At 43.8% G+C, this 17,709-nt stretch overlaps 1 protein-coding gene across 3 annotated transcripts in view; it reads right to left on the bottom strand.

Annotated features, from left to right (window-relative positions):
* Positions 1-731: 731 nt before the first annotated feature.
* TRPV2 (transient receptor potential cation channel subfamily V member 2) overlaps positions 732-17,709 on the bottom strand; it is a 36,532-nt gene continuing 19,554 nt past the window's right edge. For all 3 annotated transcript variants that reach the window (XM_067472119.1, XM_060756842.2, XM_060756843.2), the window contains exons 12-17: positions 16,650-16,815; positions 13,065-13,131; positions 10,028-10,335; positions 9,797-9,918; positions 8,244-8,332; positions 732-5,509 (exon numbers count right to left, since the gene is read on the bottom strand). In XM_067472119.1, coding sequence (XP_067328220.1) covers positions 5,409-5,509; positions 8,244-8,332; positions 9,797-9,918; positions 10,028-10,335; positions 13,065-13,131; positions 16,650-16,815 — 853 coding nt within the window. In that variant the 3' untranslated portion in view covers positions 732-5,408. The remainder of the gene's footprint in view (positions 5,510-8,243; positions 8,333-9,796; positions 9,919-10,027; positions 10,336-13,064; positions 13,132-16,649; positions 16,816-17,709) is intronic.

Raw genomic sequence — 17,709 nt, 5'->3', positions numbered from 1 at the left:
AGCACCCCCCACAGATGGCCATGCAGCCTTTATAATTTTTTTTGATCGTATCAGAAGCGACTTGAGAAACTGCAAGTCGCTTCTGGTGTGAGAGAATTGGCAGTCTGCAGGGATGCAACAGCCCAGGGGACACCTGTGGGAAGCTTCTTTCATGGGAAGCTGGAGCTGACAGACAGGAGCTCACCCTCTCTTGCAGATTTGAACCGGCAACCTTCAGATCAGCAGTTCAGCCAGCACAAGGGTTTGCAACCCATTTTGCCACGTCTCCCTTTAGCCTTTGCAATAAATCATAACAGTAATAGGATCAATCCCAGGGGCCACCCACTCCCTCCCTCTTTAATTGGCCAGACAGGAAAGGCACAATCAAAGCACCCCAAACAGATGGCCGCCCACCTTTTACAATAATAAGACTAATACTAATAATAGGAGCAACCCTGGTCCAACCCCCTCCTGTCTTCAAATCACCCCCAGCAGATGGCCACCCAGCCTTCGTAATAATAATAATAATAATAATAATAATAATAATAATAGGAGCAACCCCTTTATTCTGCTTTGCAGGAAAAGCCCAATCGAAGCACCCCCAATGATGCCGATGGGAACTTTAGGAGGGTCTTCCCCAGGAGGAGGGACCCTGGGACCCCACCAAAGAGGGATCGCTACTTTGGCGAGCTAGAGAAGCCTGATTTCAACCATTTTATTAAATTAAAAATTCGAAATAAACCTCACCAAAGTTGAAGAAGCGGCACCGAGGTGTTTTTATTAGCGATTCAGATGAAAAGGATGCAATGTCGCAATCATTCGCCTACAGAGCATGCCAGTACAAAGATCAGAGGCATTCTTATAGGGTTTACAGGCTTAGAAGTTTCAAAATCCCCGCCCTCTGCCCGGCTTGCAGGTGATTGGCTGACGCGATAATAGCTGGGAGGAGGCTCGGCTGGCCGCCCTGCGTCAGAGCCAATCACAGAGCTCCTCCGCTGTGCAGGAACCAATGGGAGAGCTCCTACCGCCCCAGCGCTCTGGTGAATCAGGAGAGGGGAGGTGGGACGAAGTAGAAACAATGAGTGTATGAATGGATTAAATAGATTTCATGCCTCAGGGATCCTGAGACCACAAAAAGCAGCCTGCAAAGGATGCCCAGTCTATTGTGATTACTTAATCCGGGTTTACCTGTTGCCATCAGATAAGACACAATGAGAAAGGCTGGGGTGGATGTTTGCTATGAAGAGTTTTGGATGAAGTAAACAAAGTTGGGGAAGGCGACCTCCCAAGAGTTGTCTCACTCCCATTGTGAAATGATCAAAAAGTTTGCCAAAGGAAATTCCAGTTTGACGGTCCTAACTCCGAAATCAAATAGGAATTTCAAGTTCTATTGTCCATGCAAGAGTTCCAAGATATGGGGTTTTTGTGATCGCTGATTGCCCTTTTCAGCGCCAAAGGGCAACTTCCTCATTGGCTCCCCCTTCTCGAAGAGGGGAAGGGGGAAAGGGTTGGGTGCCAGGGCAAAAATAAGGAAAAATACATGGGGAAATATAGGAATCCAAAGAAATTCATATTGTGGCGGCAGATATGAGAAAATAAAATAATAAAGGGAAATCATAATAATTTAGAATAAAATAGAAGATTCATGTTCCTACCTGATCCAGGGAGTTAATTTACAAGCATGAGAAACCTGCAGATAATATTGATTGACACTGGGTCAGGTTGTTCTAGCCGATGTTTGTTCTAGCCGATGTTTACTCTAGCACAGTGGTTCTCAACCTGAGGGTCGGGACCCCTCCGGGGGTTACCACAGAGTGTCAGAGGGGTCGCAAAAGATAATCAGAAAACACAGTATTTTCTGTTGGTCATGGGGGTTCTGTGTGGGAAGTTTGGTCCAATTCGATTGTTGGTGGGGTTCAGAATGCTCTTTGAGTGTAGGTGAACTATAAATCCCAGCAACTACAACTCACAAATGTCAAGGCCTATTTTCCCCAAACTCCACCAGTATTCACATTTGGACATATTTAGTATTTATGTCAAGTTTGGTCCAGATCCATCATTGTTTGAGTCCACAATGCTCTCTGGATGTAGGTGCACTACAACTCCAAACTCAAGGTCAATGCCCACCAAACCCTTCCAGTGTTTTCTGTTGGCCATGGTAGTTTTGTGTGCCAGGTTTGGTTCCAATTCCATCGTTGCTGGAGTTCAGAATGCTCTTTGATTGTAGGTAAACTATTCATCCCAGCAACTACAACTCCCAAATGACAATCAATCCCCCCCAACCCCACCACTATTCAAATTTGGGTATTTCAGGTATTTGTGCCAAATTTGGTCCAGTGAAAGGAAAGACATTCTGCTTATCAGATAATTGCATTACAGTTAATAACAGGAGCAAAATTACAGTTATAAAGTAGCAAAATAAGGTTATGGTTGGGGGTCACCACAACATGAGGAGATGTATTAAGGAGTCACGGCATTAGGAAGGTTGAGAAACACTGCTCTAGCCGATGTTTACATAGATAAGAAGTCAACAAGAGAAGTTTGGCAGGACAAAGAGATCAATAGTATCGATCCAAAACTTGGAACATCTAAGGTCATATGGCGAGAGAGCGCCATCCTCTGACTACTTAATGTAAATAGCAGGCAATTTTAGAAGAGCTTCATCCTATGGTTTTCCTTCATGATTATTCATATAAGAAATAAGTTATAATGAAGTTATTAAGGTTGAATTTAACTAAAAGGAGATTGCCTGGATCAAATCTTATGTTATAAGTATATATAAGTTATAAGAGATTTAAGCAATTGAACTTATACGTGTCATCTTAGGGTAACGGGTGAAGGTTGAGATATGTTACATAATCAAGCAGATGTTTGGGTTCACAATGTGGGTGCCAAGACTGATAAAGATGTCCTTGGCAGCTATACATGGGAACACCTGTTAATGATTGTACTGTGTAAATGTCAGATCCTTTCTGCGCATGTGTAAACAAGTGACTTTATGCTATAAAAACTGGAGCAATTGTGACTTCAAAGTTGTGACAGTCTTTTGGTCTGTACACCCTATCTTGCTTGATAGTAAAGGCCTGAGAATCGATTGCTGTCTCCGTTTTCTTCCTTCCTGATTGTACTCTAATGATCTCGGGTAACGTATATTCTGCAACAATATCAAGCATCCCTTCCCACTCCCTGCCCGCCAGAGAAATTGATTAAAATGATAATTTAAATAAAAACATGTGTCCATAGTTCATACTGGGGAAGTTCAGATGTGAAAATGAGTTCTTTAGAGCCAAAAAGAAATTGAAGAAAGTCCAACAGTCACAAAAGGGTGCTTGATGATCTCCAGTGAGCCAAGGAATGGATTCTTGCAGCGCCAAGATCAAGCTGGTCCTTAGTCCTTGGGAAACTCTAACTTCCTCCAAGGACTGGGCCCCCAAGGCCAGGCTCTGCCCTGAAAGCCTCATGGGGTCCTTGTTGTTGCTAGTGTCTTGGCAAATTGACCAAAACTTAACCCTTTTGTGCAGTCTGGTACTCTTGCCCTTTGCAGAACTATAAGTTACATGCTCGACTTCACCAACCTTTTGAGAACTACTGCTCTTGCATTATGTTGTGATTTGAAGACAATTGTTCCTCCAGCGAATGAGATCCTTGCGCCGTTCAGCCTTTGGCAGGTCTCTCCTGAGTGTGAATGTGCAAAAGAGAATTGGATGCCTCTATCATGTCCCAGTTTGATTAACGTGTTGTATGTCAGCATGTTCGGCCTGTGATTGTGCCTGATGTTCGCGTGGATGTTCATGATGGGAATGGGGATGATGTTCATGTTGATGTTCATGATGGGAATGGGGATGACGACCAGGTTCCTGGGCCAGGGTCTGTTGGATTTGGGGATAAGGGGTCGCTTGGGCCTGAACTGAGCTCCGAAAGAGAGGTCTGAGCTGCTACAAAAGGTCTCTCATGGTCCCAGGCTTGGGAAAGGCCTCTCACCCTTGTTCCTAGAGCAGTTGTCTGAGAATGAAGCTGATTTTGAGTCAATGATGAGAGCAAGATCTTGTACAGAAAGAGAAGTTTCAGTAAACAGAGGCCGTTCGGGCAGGAATTAAGGCGATCAGCTCAGATTCAACGTAAGAAAAATGACAAACCAAAGCTAAGAAAGAATGCGTTCTTTGCTGTTTTGGAGTCAGGGAAGGGCTTATTATGATTCGTGGGAGACAACTGCCTCAGTTGAGACAATGTCGGGATAATGCCAAGTTCTTGTTTCCTTTGCTCTTGAGTTTCATGTACCAAGGTTTACCAAGGGATTTGCTTTCTGTGTTGCTTTAGGTGTCTAGACAATTGCCTCAGTTGAGACAAGGTCGGGATAACGCCAAGTTCTTGTTGCCTTTGCCCTTGAGTTTCATGTACCAAGGTTTACCAAGGGATTTGCTTTCTGTGTTGCTTTAGGTGTCTAGACAATTGCCTCAGTTGAGACAAGGTCGGGATAACGCCAAGTTCTTGTTGCCTTTGCTCTTGAGTTTCATGTACCAAGGTTTACCAAGGGATTTGCTTTCTGTGTTGCTTTAGGTGTCTAGACAATTGCCTCAGTTGAGACAAGGTCGGGATAACGCCAAGTTCTTGTTGCCTTTGCCCTTGAGTTTCATGTACCAAGGTTTACCAAGGGATTTGCTTTCTGTGTTGCTTTAGGTGTCTAGACAATTGCCTCAGTTGAGACAAGGTCGGGATAACGCCAAGTTCTTGTTGCCTTTGCCCTTGAGTTTCATGTACCAAGGTTTACCAAGGGATTTGCTTTCTGTGTTGCTTTAGGTGTCTAGACAATTGCCTCAGTTGAGACAAGGTCGGGATAACGCCAAGTTCTTGTTGCCTTTGCTCTTGAGTTTCATGTACCAAGGTTTACCAAGGGATTTGCTTTCTGTGTTGCTTTAGGTGTCTAGACAATTGCCTCAGTTGAGACAAGGTCGGGATAACGCCAAGTTCTTGTTGCCTTTGCCCCTGAGTTTCATGTACCAAGGTTTACCAAGGGATTTGCTTTCTGTGTTGCTTTAGGTGTCTAGACAATTGCCTCAGTTGAGACAAGGTCGGGATAATGCCAAGTTCTTGTTTCCTTTGCTCTTGAGTTTCATGTACCAAGGTTTACCAAGCCTATGGGATTTGCTTTCTGTGTTGCTCATGGATTCAAGTGCCTAGTTTAATGGATTTCTCTTGACTCTTTGTTCCTGTTTTCCTTTGTAGTTGATGGACTAAATTGGATTTTGAATTTTTACTGTTGATTAATTTTACATATATACTTCACAACTTGAGAGGTATACCTGTCCTAGAAGATTATATCAATAATGATTTTTCTTGTGGTTGGATTGTTGGTTGAAAGGAACCCAAACCCCACAGCCTTGAAGGGCAGCCATATGTCCTCATCTTATTGTCTATTCCATCTTCCTTTCTCATTGACTAATAGCATGCAATGGGATTCCCTCGTCTTCCTCCTCAGACGTCGTAGGTCGTGTCTCTGTCCGGGATGACATCCAGCTCCAAATGCTGTCCTCTGGAACAACAAAGAGAGAAGGGTCAGTATAGGCTCCACAGTGACCGCCAATGCAATAATTGTGAAGGAGTGTGATGTGTGAATTGATAAATAAAATTGTATGATGTTTCGACTGAATTAAAATTGTATGATTGGGGTCTGGCGAGGACTGAAGACACCATCCGAAGAAGACCGAGGCCTAAAATGACATTATGGAGGAGATGAAAAGTGCTCATTGATGGAGGCTGACATAAACGGATCTGTCAATCAATTTAGAGCAACAACAACAAAGCTACATAAAGATACTCTTTTCTCTCAGAAAAGTGTGTTGAAACGATGTTGTTACAACACACTCAAGAAGCTGATCAATTGAATGAACAAGGATGTTGAGTATGAAGGAGTGAATGAATGGACTATGAGTGAATGTTAGAGTATATGTGATGATGAACTGAAAGAAGAGGGGTGAGTTTGAATGAGTGAATGAATGGATTAGGAGTGTATGTTAGAATATATGTGTTGATGGACTGAAAGAAGAAGGATGGTGAGTATGAAAGAGTGAATGAATGGATTAGGAGTGATTGTTAGAGTGAAGTGATGCTGAACTGAATGAAGGAGGGTGGTGGGTATGAAAGGGTGAATGAATGGATTATGAGTGAATGTGAGAGTATATGTGATGATGAACTGAAAGAAGAAGGGTGAGTTTGAATGAGTTAATTAATGGATTGCAAATGAATGTGAGAGTATGTGTGATGATGAATTGAATGAAAAAGGATTGTGAGTACGAATGAGTGAATTATTATTATTTATTTAATTATTTAATTATTTAATTATTTAATTATTTGCTTTATTTCTATACCGCATATTTCAGCCCAGACAGGCGACTCAATGCGGTTTACATGGTACAATAATCAACAATGTCAGTGCAATTAAAACGCAACAAGTGCGACAAACAGGATCAACAACATCGATCCACAACAGTTAACAAACAGAACAAGACAGTCAACAAACACAACATAACGCCTCAGTGAAATCAGATCCGTTCTCATAGTCCTTGTGCCATTCCTATGTTCCATTTACCGTCTTCCATTGGTTGGTTGCACTGCTCAACCAAACGCTTGTTCATAAAGCCAGGTCTTAACCTTTCTCTGAAACGCCAGCAATGAAGGTGCCTGTCTGATGTCTGCCGGTAAGGCATTCCATAGCTGAGGGGCCACCACTGAGAAGGCCCTGTCTCTCGTCCCCGCCAAGCGCGCCTGTGACGCAGGCGGGACCGAGAGCAGGGCCTCCCCAGACGATCTTAATGTTCTAGTCGGTGAATGATTGGATTAGGAGTGAATGTGAGAGTATATGTGATGATGAACTGAATGAAGAAAGACAATGAGTGTAGAATGAGTGAATGAATGGATTAGGAGTGAATGTTAGAGTATATGAGCTAGTGAACTGAATGAAGAAGGACAGTGAGTGTGGAATGAGTGAATGAATGGATTAGGAGTGAATGTTAGAGCATATGTGATGAAGAACTGAATGGTGTGTCTGAATGAGTTGATTAATGGATTACAAGTGAATGTTAGAGTATATGCGATGATGAACTGAATGAAGGAGGATGGTGAGTATGAATGAGTGAATGAATGGATTATGAGTGAATGTTAGAGTATGTGTGATGGTAAACTGAATGAAAAAGGATGGTGAGTATGACTGAATGAATGGATTATGAGTGAATGTGAGAGTATGTGTGGTGATGAACTGAATGGAGAAGGATGGTGAGTATGAATGAGTGAATGAATGGATTATGAGTGAATGTGAGAGTATGTGTGATGATGAACTGAATGAAGGATTGTGAGTATGAATGAATAAATGAATGAATGGATTATGAGTCTATGTTAGAGTATATGACGATGAACTGAATGAAGAAGGATTGTGAATACGAGTGAATGAATGGATTATGAGTGAATGTGAGAGTATATGTGATGATGGGCTGAATTAAGAAGGATGGTGAGTATGAATGAGTGAATGAATGGATTAGGAGTGAATGTTAGAATATATGTGATGATGGACTGAAGGAAGAAGGACGGTGAGTGTGAATGAATGGATGGATGATGAGTGAACATTACAGCATATGTGATGATGAACTGAATGTAAAAGGATGGTGAGTATGAGTGAATGAAGGGATTATGAGTGAATGTGAGAGTATGTGTGGTGATGAACTGAATGAAGAAGGGTGGTGAGTATGAATAAGTGAATGAATGGATTAGGAGTGAATGTTAGAGGAGGGGTCCTCAAACTACGGCCCGTGAGCCGAATACGGCCCTCCAAGATAATTTACCCGGCCCTTGCTCAGGGTCAACCTAAGTCTGAAACAACTTGAAAGCAAACAACAACAACAACAACAACAATCCTATCTCATCAGCCAAAAGCAGGCCCACACTTTCCAATGAAATACTAATAAGTTTATATTTGTTAAAATTGTTCTTAATTTTAATTATTGTATTTTTCTTAAGTGTTTTTTGCACTACAAATAAGATACGTGCATAGGAATTCCATTTTTCCCCCAAATTATAATCCGGCCTTCCAACAGTTGAGGAACTATGACCTGGCCCTCTGTTTGAAAAGTTTGTGGACGCCTGTATTAGAGTATATGTGAATGTTTCCCCTCTTTTTGTCTGTGCTTCTGTCCCGTTGAAATGAATTAAAGAACATTTCTAAGGTTCAAAAAGTATTCATAACAGGAGAAGCCTACTGAGGGGAATATACACACTTTTTTCACTCGAAAACCCAGAATCGGTCGGGTCTTCTTTCAGGACGCCCAACTCTTTCTTCCAGTCCGCCCAGTTCAGCTCCTCCACTCTAAAACACAGAAGAAAACATGAGTATTAACATGAGCGGTGTGTTAATATGAATGCAATATACCACATAGAGGGCAACGTTTGGCCCCCATATTGTTTTTGACAACAACTTCCATCATCCTGGATATTTATTTATTTATCGTGTCATCAGCAACCATGCCATTGTATTACAATTCTAACAGAGCAAAACAAACACACAGATTAAAAAGAAAAAGGAGAAAAAAAACACACAGATTTTGCAAATTTGGTATTTGGTTAAATGTCCTTTGACCAGTATCTGGCCCCTTGGAGTGCCTCTGGTGTTGCCGCAAGAAGGTCCTCCCTTGTGCATGTGGCAGGGCTCAGGGTGCATTGCAGCAGGTGGTCAGTGGTTTGCTCTTCTCCACACTCGCATGTCGAGGATTCCACCCTTGAGGTTGGCTCTGCATCTCGTGGTGCCAGAGCGGCGTCTGTTCAGCGCCTTCCAGGTCGCCCAGTCTTCTGTGTGCCCAGAGGGGAGTCTCTCATCTGGTATCACCCATGGACTGAGGTGCTGGGTTTGGGCCTGCCACTTTTGGACTCTCGCTTGCTGGGGTGTTCCAGCTAGTGTCTCTGTAGATCTAAGAAAACTATGTCTTGATTTAAGTCGTTGACGTGCTGGTTGATACCCAAACAGGGGATGAGCTGGAGATGTCTCTGCCTTGGTCCTTTCACTATTGGCTGCTACTTCCCGTCGGATGTCAGGTGGTGCAATACCGGCTAAGCAGTGTAATTTCTCCAGTGGTGTGGGGCGCAGGCACCCCGTGATAATGCGGCATGTCTCATTAAGAGCCACATCTACTGTTTTAGTGTGGTGAGATGTGTTCCACACTGGGCATTCATACTCAGCAGCAGAGTAGCATAGCGCAAGGGCAGATGTCTTCACTGTGTCTGGTTGTGATCCCCAGGTTGTGCCAGTCAGCTTTCGTATGATGTTGTTTCTAGCGCCCACTTTTTGCTTGATGTTCAGCCAGTGCTTCTTGTAGGTCAGAGAACGGTCCAGAGTGACTCCCAGGTATTTGGGTGCGCTGCAATGCTCCAGTGGGATTCCTTCCCAGGTAATCCTCAGAACTCGGGATGCTTGTCTGTTCTTAAGGTGAAAGGCGCATGTCTGTGTTTTAGATGGATTGGGGATCAGTTGGTTTTCCCTGTAATAGGCAGTAAGAGCACCTAGAGCTTCGGAGAGCTTCTGTTCTACCGTCTCAAAGCTCCCTGGATAGCTAGCCATGAGGCCTTAGCTTATGGGAGCTGACTTCCAAGACATTTCCTCAAAATACTCTGCGAGAGTAAATCCGGCATTTCCAGCAGGTTTGTGCTGTTTCAACTGTAGATAGCGGCCTACATGTCATGTGCGATGGAGGAGTTTTAGTCAGAGGAGTTCAAAGGAGAGACTAAAGTTCAGACTATAACCCAAAATGGACTCTTATTTATATTGGAGCCCACTTACCGGAAACACCACCGTTCATCTTTCTTTCCTTCTGAGCCGACGGAAACGAAACACCCAGCTCTTGGCGTCCTCTTACAGAACCAGAACCAGTTTTTCTCTATCTCCAGAATTGCAATCGCTCTCTGCAATGATACAAGGGACGAAAACAAGAATAGTTACGTCTCAGCCCCCAACATTTCAATCACTTCAGATTGGTCATGCCTTGACCACCACAAGGGTGTCTTGACTCGCCTGGAGCTTCCAGACGCTTTGGCTGAAGCCGGAGACGTTGGTGACGGTCTCGCTCATGAGTGCGATGAGCATATTGAGCAGCAGGATGTAAGTCAGGACCACGAAGAGAAGCAACAGCAGCATCACAAGGTACTTGAATTTGACATCTTCGTGGAACTCCAGCTCTCCCATCCCAATGGTGAACTTGAAGAGCTCCAAGGATGTCGTGAGCAGGCCGGTGTACCGAACTTGGCCTCCTTTGTCATCGTCCGTTGAGACAGGATACACATTTTTGGCTGCTTCCTGGGGAGCCGTGAGGATGACGAGGGCTGGGAGGAGGAAACAAAATATTCAGTGGCCTCTTCTGCAAAACCACTCTGATGTCGAGCACCCCCCCCCCAAAAAAAAGGGATAGTGACTTATAGTTCTGCAAAGGGCAAGGGCACCAGATTACACAACAAGGGTTAAGTCTTGGTCACATTGTCAAGGCACTGACAACAACAAGGACCCCACTAGGTTTTTGGGAAATGGCTGGATCTTGGGACTTCTGCCCTTTGTGAGAGTTGTAGTTTCCAAAAGCATGAATCAGTTGCAGCACAGTTGGGGTTTCATCTGCCAGCCTTCCCAATGATCATGGACTCTCTGCCTGCATGTCTTGGACTTCAGTACATACTATCTCCCTCATGAACTTTCCTCAAAGACCTTTTAAAACATTGGACTTCAGGCTTCTTCATGAAAATTAATTCTCTTATTAAATATACTTGGAATGTGGGACAAAGATGGGGTTTTGTTGTTATGAAATGCTCATGATTTGAATGTATGTATCTTGCTATGAAATATTGCCTTTCCCCTTTGCCTTTTGCCCTAGAAAATGTGACCCAGGACTGTTGAAATGCTTGAGGGAGAACCACCACCTCCCTTTCTTATTTGATTATTTCACCTCTGCATGGACAATAGCAAGCTGAAACTTCCTCTTGTTTGCTTTGTCTGGCAGGCAAGGAAGTTTATCTGGACACTTTGATTGAATCACAAAGGGCAGGGTTGATCCCCCCGAGGTCCCCTGTCCCGATCCTGTTTGTTGTCCTTCACCAAAACCCATCAAGGGCAGGAAAACCTTTCTTAATGAAATCAATCTTTGCTGGACAAAACAATGCCCCTCTTCCGTCCTGCCTCCCTCTCCCTGATTTGCTAAGGAGCCAAAGAGGGAGGGAGTTTTGAAACTTTCAAACCTGTATTTTCTCTATAAAAATGCCAGTAAAATTCTGTATTGCTATGCTTGTAGTGGAACTATTCCTGCAATGCATCCGATCTCAGCTGAATCGCTCATTAAAACCTCGATGCCCCTTCTTCGCTTTGGCAAGAGTCTCATTTCAATTATTAATATTAAATAAAATTGCTGGAATCAGGCTTCTCTGAAGGCTTGCCAAGGTAGCGTTCCCTCTTTGGTGGAAACTAAGGGTCATCTCTCCTTGGAGTTGACCCCCCCTAAAGTCTAGTTCGACTTCAACTCCATTTTCCATGGACAGTGTGGACGAGGGGTTGTATGTGGAATTAGAGCCCAGCCAAGAACAGCAACACACAAAAGCAACAACTCCTTCTCCTATTGATCAAACGCAAGAGAGTTTGGTGGAAAAGACTGTGGAAGGGTTAATGATGCCTTCTTTTCTGGAACAGAAAAGAGAAAAATCTCAGCTAAGACATTTTTGCTCTCACGCGCTGGGCCTATAGCAATTGGCGTTTGAACAGGACGTGCTCTTTGTGCCCAGCGGGAAGCCAGGATGCCTCGAGTGAGAGGCCCTAAGGATTTTCCTATACAGAGTCTTTAGTAGCTTGAAAGGTTTAACAAAGTCCTTTATTATTGCTTAAGTCTTCAACAAACAATCAAATACTTCTTAGATCTTCAACAAATTAAACAAATGCTTCAAGGCTTTGAGTCAACTGGTGGCTTTCTTAATCTTGTCCACAAGGGACAGGCAACTGGCTTCGTGAACTGTTTCTTTTCTTTAAGAGGAAAACCCTTTTTAACCCCTCCTTGGGCAATCTACTTTCTAAACTTTGCTGGTGTGGGCTCTACTCCCGGCTCCATTTCTACCCCGCCCTTCTCAACCACCGAGGGGGGGACGGGGACTCAGAGCGGCTAACACTGGCAACAATTTGATGCCGCAATATCACAGTATAACAACAATATAAAACCATAATTACACAGTAGATTAAGAACAATAACATTACTTATACAGTCATATAGCAGTTTCCATTATCATAACAATCATCATATGGTCCAGTTCCAGGCATGTAGCCGGGGGGAGGGGGCGGGGGGCCTCAGGGGGCTTCAGCTCCCCCCCCCCCGAAATTTTCATGGTGGTTCGCAAAAAGGCCTTACTGGTGCATTATTTAAACTGTTATGTTTATTCATATCATGATCTGATCACCATACTCAATATATCCCATATGCATGGGGGTATTGGGGTAACGATACAAAAGGTTTGCTAGGCTAGACCCTCTTTCACTCAGACTCAGCACCCCCCCGAAACTCAGCCCCCCCCGAAGCCCCCCCTGAAAAAAAATTCAGCCCCCCCCCCCAAACGAAATCCTGGCTACGGGCCTGTCCAGTTCAATATCCAAAGTGCCGTTGTGCCTGCTAGTGAAAAACCTGATTCCAAAACCACTATTTCAGTTTTTTCCTAAAGAAAAGGAGGGAGGGCGCCGATCTGATCTCACTGGGGAGCAAATTCCACAAGCGGGGTGTCACCACCGAGAAGGCCCTGTCCCTCGTCCCCACGAGACGCTTTGCGAGGCCGGTGGAACTGAGATCAGGTTCTCCCCGGTGGATCTTAAGCTACGAGACAGAACGTAGTTTTGGATTTGATTAATATGGTCTCTCTTGGTCTTCCATTGTGACTGTGGTTATCTTCTACTTGATGCTGTTGTTGTTTAATTTTTATGATGATCACAAAGTTTTTTTAATGATCAATATAAAAATAGTTTATATTATAAATAGTTTTTATTTTGACCAAAAAGTTATGCGGAACCCTCCTTGTCAAAGCGAGTTGCGACTGACCTGTGGCAAAGCCGAAAAGGAAGATGACATAAACCATCAGGAAATGGAGAAGATCCCTGAGAATGGCCTGGAAGGGAGAGCAGAAAGAAATTAAATCAATTAATCTTTCTGCAATGACGTTTCGATTTATAAAGAGCTTTTAGGCCACCATCTCTCTCTCCTTCTGCCTAGCAGAAAGATTTTAAGCAACACCAGCAGTGAGGATTTGGTGGTGTTGTATATCAGCCTAGAAACCACTCTAAACACCTTCACAGAAGCATACGAGAAGCTCGGCTTGTCATTGAACATCAAGAAAACCAAAATGCTCTTCCAGCAGTCACCAGCCAATCCCTCTGCAATGCCAGAAATACAGCTTAATGGTGTAACATTAGAAAACGTTGACCATTTCCACTCCCTTGGCATTCACCTCTCCACAAAAGTCAACATTGACACTGAAATACAACACCACCTGAGTGCAGCATTATTCTGAATGAAGCAGAGAGTGTTTGAGGACCAGGACATCCGTAGGGATACCAAGGTGCTTGTTTATAAAGCTATTGTCCTCCCAACCCTGCTATACGCCTGTGAGACGTGGACTATCTACAGACATCAGGTGGATGTGGACTATCTACAGCCACCACCGAGAAGGCCCCGAGAAGGTGTCTTGTGCTATTGTTAATGTTTATGCTATCTGTGTATTTGATTTATTTTAATTGCTTGTATTGTTGTTGTTATTGCTTGTATTGATGTATTGTGGACTCGGCCTCATGTAAGCCACACTGAGTCCCTTGGGGAGATGGTAGCGGGGTATAAATAAAGTTTTATTATTATTATTTATTATGCAACTCCTGGAATGATTCCATCAGCGTTGCCTCTGAAAAATCCTGCAAATCTCTTGTGAAGACAAGCGGACAAATGTCAGTGTGCTGGAAGAAGCAAAGACCACCAGCATTGAAGCGATGGTCCTCCGCGATCAACTGTGCTGGACTGGCCACATTGTCCGGATACCCGACCACCGTCTCCCAAAGCCGTTGCTCTACTCCGAACTCAAGAACGGAAAATGGAATATTGGTGGGCAGGAAAAGAGATTGAAAGATGGGCTCAAAGCCAACCTTAAAGTCATCCCTCCTGTTCAAGGAGCTCCACTGGCTGCCATTCATCTACCGGACCCAATTCAAGGTGCAAGTTCTTACCTACAAAGCCCTGAACGGTTTGGGACCCGCCTACCTGCGTGATCGCATCTCTATTTACTAACCCATGCGATCTCTTCGATCATCCAGAGAGGCCCTGCTCTCGATCCCACCAGCATCGCAGGCGCGATTGGTGGGGAGGAGAGAGAGGGCCTTTTCGGTGGTGGCCCCTCGACTCTGGAACTTACTCCCTAAAGACACAGACAGGCTCCAACTTTGGCAGTCTTCAGGAGGAACTTGAAGACGTGGCTGTTCCGGTGTGCCTTCCCGGAATAATGACCCATACCACTTTGTCCTCCAAAGCACTTTACATTTCTATAAGTCTGTTCGTATGCCCTTCCACAAACACCAGTATCACCTTCCGTTCATGTTCCAGCATTGTTTCCAATTTTAACTCTACATTTGGCCTTCCCACTGTTTTTAATCATGTGCTGTTTTATTGATAATGTTGTGTATCTTATTGTCTATGTGTTTTTAATTGCTTGTACTGTGTTGTTATTGCTTGTATTGTTGTGTTTGGGCTCGGCCTTATGTAAGCCGCACCGAGTCCCTTGGGGAGATGGTAGCGGGGTACAAATAAAGTTTTGTTATTATTATTATTATTATTATTATTATTATTATTAAAAACTCCGGCATAGACACTGAGAACTGGGAAGCTCGGGCCCTTGAGCGCTCCAGCTGGAGGTCAGCTATGACCAGCAGTGCTGCAGAATTTGAAGAGGCACAAACAGAGGGCGAAAGAGAGAAACATGCCAAGAGGAAGGTGCATCAAGCCAACCCCGACCGGGACCGCCTTCCATCTGGAAACTGATGCCCTCACTGTGGGAGAAGATGCAGATCAAGAATAGGGCTCCACAGCCACCTACGGACCCACCGCCAGGACACTGATCTTGGAAGACAGTCCTACTCGTCAACGAGGGATCGCCTAAGTAAGTACGTAATATCAGCCTGTTCAGCCTCTGATTGTATCTGATGTTGATGTTGATATTCATGAAGGGAATGGGGATGGTGTTCATGGTGATGTTCATGAAAGAAATGGGGATGTTGATCTGGTTCCTGGGCCTGGGTCTGTTGGATTTGGGGATGAGGGGTCACTTGGGCTTAACAGAAAGGCCTGAGTTGCTGCAAGAGGATTCTTAAGGTCCCTGGCTTGGGAATGGCCTTTCGCCACGGTTCCCTGAGCAGCTATGAAGCTGATTTTGATGTACTATGTACAGGAGTTAAAGACAGTGAGACCTTGAACATGAGAAGAAGTTTTAGTAAACAGAGGCAGTTTGGGCAGCAATTAAGAAGCTCAGCTCGGATTCAACAGAAGATAGATAATAAATCAAAGCTAAGAAAGAATGTGTTCCTTGCAGTTTTGGAGTCAAGGAATAGTTTATAATGATTTGTGGGAGATAATTGCTTCAGTTGAGGCAACGTCGGGATAACGCCAAGTTTCATGTACCTTATACTGATTCAGTTTCTTCTTTTATATTGGCAGGGATTTTCTGTGTGCTGTTAAACCTTTGTACTTTATATCGCAGGCAATGAAACACTCTTGTTATATACTCTTGTGTATAACAAAGTAACACAGTTTATTTATAACTTCTGGCTCCAACACTTGTGGTTACATTTGTGTTTTGTTGCAATCTTGAGGCTTACGTTCAGTATCATTTACTTGGTTAACTTTTCTGAATAAATTATCAGTGTTTCACATTCACTAACATGTTACTTGCTTTACACACTCTTGGCTGAATTATATTCTGAACTAAGGCAACACTAGCCTTCTTTATGTTCCTTAAAACTCGAGCTCTATTTAACTAACTGCTTCTCTATATCAGAAGTCTTTAACACATCTTCATAACTGCTTATTTCTATCAGGTACTCAAAAACCAACTCTCCTCTTCATAGACAGATTCCTAACTGTCATTTTCAAACTCCCTCACTCTAACTGCCTCTTTCAGAAGCTTAGCTCCACCCCTTTGGAATGTTCAATTCTGCTCTCCCCAACTGTCATTTTGGCCTAGCAGCCATTTCAAATCCTGGGCCTATACTAATCTGCATATGACCAATCAGCTTCACATATGCAAATGAATCCTATCTCTGCTGTTGCTACCCTGTCTGTGCCTATTCTTCCCTATCTGCCATATGTAAACATAGAGCTTTAACATAGAGTAGCAATTTCACTACAGATAGGCTTTCTGTATTGCTCATGGATTCAAGTATCTAGTTTAATGGATTTCCTTTGACTCTTTGTTCCTGTCTTCCTTTGTATTTGATGGACTAAATTGGATTACTTTTACTGCGGATTACATTTTACTGCTTTGGCTACATATATTCTTAAATAAACTTTTGCTGATTTTACCCAGCTGGTGTGGTCTTTGAGTGTAAAGTATGGCAGGTGGGGTGAAGCCCGCTTCCCTCAATGACTCACCTTTTGTATCATGACGATGTAGATCCCCGTCTGCTGGAAACCACGCGTGTAATACAGCATGTTGACCCAGCCCAGCAGAAGAGAGAAAACCATCAACGGAACGTATTCTTCCAATCCAGAGAGGTACGTTATCGCCGAAAGAAGCAAGGCCAGAGATTGCAAAAACCTGTAATGAGAAGGAGAAAGCTTCCTCCGAGAGCTTGGAAAAAGATGCTTTTCTGACACTGCAATAAGACACCACTTGCTTATCACAATAAACTGTAGTTTGTGTGAACCATGGTTTGTTATTGCTTGTCTTTCCATTCAGTGCAAGAATAGTTTTACAGGCTAAGCAGTGTCCATTGCTAGAAGTGAACAGTATTAAGTGTTTTGCACTGAATAGCATTCCTTGGAAGAAGAATGTTTTGCATTGACTAGGAAGTAAGAGAAAGAAAAGGAAGGAAGGAAGGAAGGAAGGAAGGAAGGAAGGAAGGAGGGAGGGAGGGAGGGAGGGAGGGAGGGAGGGAAGGGAGGGAAGAAGGAAGGATAGATAGATAGAAAGAAGGTAGGAAGGAAAGAAGGGAAGAAGGAATGATGGAAAGAAGGAAGGATGGGAAGAAGGAAAGAAGAAGGGAATGAAGTAAAGGAGGAAGTATGAAAAGAAGGAAGGAAGTGAAGGAGGGAAGGAAGGGAAGAAGGAGGAAAGGAAGTGAAGAAGGAAGGGTGGAAAGAAGGAAGGAAGGGAAGAAGGAGGGAAGGAAGGGAAGAAGGAGGGAAGAAGGAAGGGTGGAAAGTAGGAAGGAAGGAAGGGAAGAAGGAAGGGTGGAAAGAAGGAAGGAAGGGAAGGAAAGAAGGAGGGAAGGAAGGGAGGGAGGGAAGAAGGAAGGATGGAAAGAAAGAAGGAAGGAAGGAAAGAAAGAAGAAGGGAAGGAAGGGAAGGAGGAAGTATGGAAAGAAGGAAGGAAGTGAAGAAGGAGGAACGGAAGGAGGGAAGGAAGGGAGGGAAGAAGGAGGGAAGGAAGTGAAGAAGGAAGGGTGGAAAGAAGGAAGGAAGGGAAGAAGGAGGGAAGGAAGGGAAGAA

Source organism: Anolis sagrei, chromosome 11 (assembly GCF_037176765.1).
Source record: "Anolis sagrei isolate rAnoSag1 chromosome 11, rAnoSag1.mat, whole genome shotgun sequence".
In the NCBI taxonomy this organism is placed as follows: Eukaryota; Metazoa; Chordata; class Lepidosauria; order Squamata; family Dactyloidae; genus Anolis; species Anolis sagrei.
The sequence above is the reverse complement of the archived record's forward strand: the minus strand, read 5'-3'. Positions and strand labels throughout refer to the sequence as shown.